The following is a 2,440-nucleotide window of genomic DNA, read 5'->3' as shown; positions in this document are numbered from 1 at the left end:
ACACAGCCAAAAACGAGAGCACACCCAACTTCACAACTTCTGCTCTTCTTGGTCCCAACGACCCCGTACAAAGCCACCGCTCGCCCCTCCCTGTCCTGCCCGTGTCATGTCAGCTTACAGGAGCCTCAGGGCTGCTTCGGAGACCCTCAGACACTCCTGATGTCAGAGCTTAGTGTTTGCCTGATGGATGTCCCTGTCCCCGCCGAGGGCGTTGGGCTGCCGGGATGGAGGTCACATCAGCAGGATGTGGTGGGCTCCAGGCTGCTGACCCCATGGAGGTGGGAAACTCCCCATCCTTGGCTCCCAGGGCTGCTCTGAGCAGCTTAGCTTTGCCCCCAAGCTCCATCAGGATGTGGCCGCATCCAGATCCAGAGGTGACAGGTCCATGATGCCCATGGGAATGTGTCTGCCTGCTCCCAGCACTACTCCGTCCTGCTCGTGGAGCTCCGGCACAACTCCTGGAGGTCTGCAGAGGCAGATGAGCTCCATTAGCAACCAAGTAATCTAAAAATCAACCGTTTACATAAATGTATGGAATCTGGTCCCTTCCCGTGGTCCTTATCCCAGTGGAGCGATGTCTCCTCAGCATCCTAGAGGATACTCACAGCGCACAATGGTGTCCCTGATCTGCCTGAAGCTGTTCTCCGTCATGGAGATGTAGTAGATGTTCCGCAGCTCCTTGGGATAATCCTTGCGATCCACATCCTTCAGCACCGGGATGGTGCGTCCGTTGGCCATGGGAGCTTCGGCCAAGGCCTGGTGCATCTGGTACTGGCACCAGGGGTCCCTGAGGAAGCCAGGGGTGATAAGCATGACCCAGCAGTGGCTGCTGCGCACGGCATCGCACAGCTCCGTCAGCACCGCGCTGCCAGGCGCCGCGTCACGCAGCTGCAGGAAGCAGCGCAAGCTCTCGGGCTGAGCCTCCAGGTAGGACACCAGCTCCTCCACCAGCCCCAGGTCCCCCTCGCTGTGGCAGATGCACACGTCATAGCTCTTGGCCCACCGAGGGCTGTCCGAGGCGCTGATGTCCGGCACCGACACGGGCGATGGGCGGATGGAGCTGGTGGTCACACTTGTGCTGGGGGAGGAGCTGGAGCTCCTGGCAGAGGAGGAGGAGGAAGGTGAGGAGGAAGAGTGGCTGTTCTGCAGCGAGCTGGGCTTGGGCTTGTGCAGGAGGCGCCTAATCCAGCCTGTAGGGTGAGACCACAGTGAGGTTTGGGGACTCAGCACACCCTGGGCTTCCCCAGCAGGATCAGCAGGACACCTCCAGATGGAAACTGCCAGGTCAGCAGGACACCAACAGGAAAGGGCCTAGTGGGACCTCACCCTGACCCCCCAAAACCACCCTGAGGCCCTAAAGCCTCAGCTGCCACCAGCACACAGATGCCACAGCATGGCACTGGTAGCCCACAGGCACCTCTGTGTCCCATCAGGGAGGCAATGCCATGCTGGAGGGGAAAGAGCCAGGGGGTGCATTGCCCTGGCACAGCCCGACCCCAGACTCACCGGCCATGGCAGGCACTATGATGCTCAGCCAACGACTGCCAGCAGGAAACCTCTCCTGCAGGCAGAAAACAGGGATAGAACAGGAATTAGGAGAGCAGGGACTGTTCCATGGTGGGTGTCACCCCAAGAGACCAGTCAGTGGGGTCTGTCCCAGGGACATGCTCTCCTGCAGAACCAACATGACCCCCATCAGGGTTTTCCACATCTGCATTCCCAAGATTTGCTGGGAAGGACCAATGGATGTTCCTGACTCTGTCTGCTAGATACTCACCTGCAGTGAGTGAGGCCAAGAGCCGATGGGCAGGAGAGACCCTCATTCCCAGCAGTGGGGAAAGGATCCTGCAGAGGGGAGAGGTGGGAATCAGCAGGGATCAACCTGGTGGCAAACCAGAGACAGTGTCAAAGTATGGTCAGGGGTTAGAACGGAGAATAAAGATCATCCAGTCCCAACCCCCTGTCCTGGACAGGGACACCTCCCACCAGAGCAGGTTGCTTGAGGCTTTAGCCAACCTGGCTGTGAACACTGCCAGGGTTGGGGCAGCCACAGCCTCCCTGGGCAACCTGGGACAGTGTCTCACCACCCTCACAGGAAACAACTTCTGCCTAAGATCTAATTTCTCTTTCAACTTCTCCCCATTGCTCATTGTCCTATTCCTGCAGTTCCTAACCAAGACTCCCTCTGCAGCTTTCCTGGAGCCCCTTCAGCTCCTGGCAGGTTGCTCTGAGGTCTCCACACAACCTTCTCTTCTCCGAGAGGAACAGCCCAACTCTCTAAACCAGTCCTCTTAGGGAAGGTGCTTCAGTCCTCTGATCAACTCCATGGCCTCCTCTGGACTTGCTCCAACAGTTCCACGTCTTTCTGATGCTGGGGACACCAGAACTATGTGCAGCACTCCAGGTGGGTCTCACGAGAGCAGAGTAGAGGGGGAGAATC

General features: G+C 58.4%; 1 protein-coding gene across 1 annotated transcript; it reads right to left on the bottom strand.

Moving 5' to 3' along the window:
* Nucleotides 1-422: 422 nt before the first annotated feature.
* Nucleotides 423-1,561, bottom strand: TIRAP (toll-interleukin 1 receptor (TIR) domain containing adaptor protein; the record flags this gene model as incomplete). The annotated part of the gene is made up of 3 exons (XM_009079974.1): nt 423-466; nt 606-1,190; nt 1,507-1,561. Coding segments are annotated over 3 exons (684 nt in total), but the record flags the coding sequence as incomplete, so codon positions are not given.
* Between the last annotated feature and the right edge of the window lie 879 nt (nt 1,562-2,440).

This window comes from Acanthisitta chloris, unplaced genomic scaffold (assembly GCF_000695815.1).
Source record: "Acanthisitta chloris isolate BGI_N310 unplaced genomic scaffold, ASM69581v1 scaffold40448, whole genome shotgun sequence".
Lineage (NCBI taxonomy): Eukaryota > Metazoa > Chordata > Aves > Passeriformes > Acanthisittidae > Acanthisitta > Acanthisitta chloris.
The sequence above is the reverse complement of the archived record's forward strand: the minus strand, read 5'-3'. Positions and strand labels throughout refer to the sequence as shown.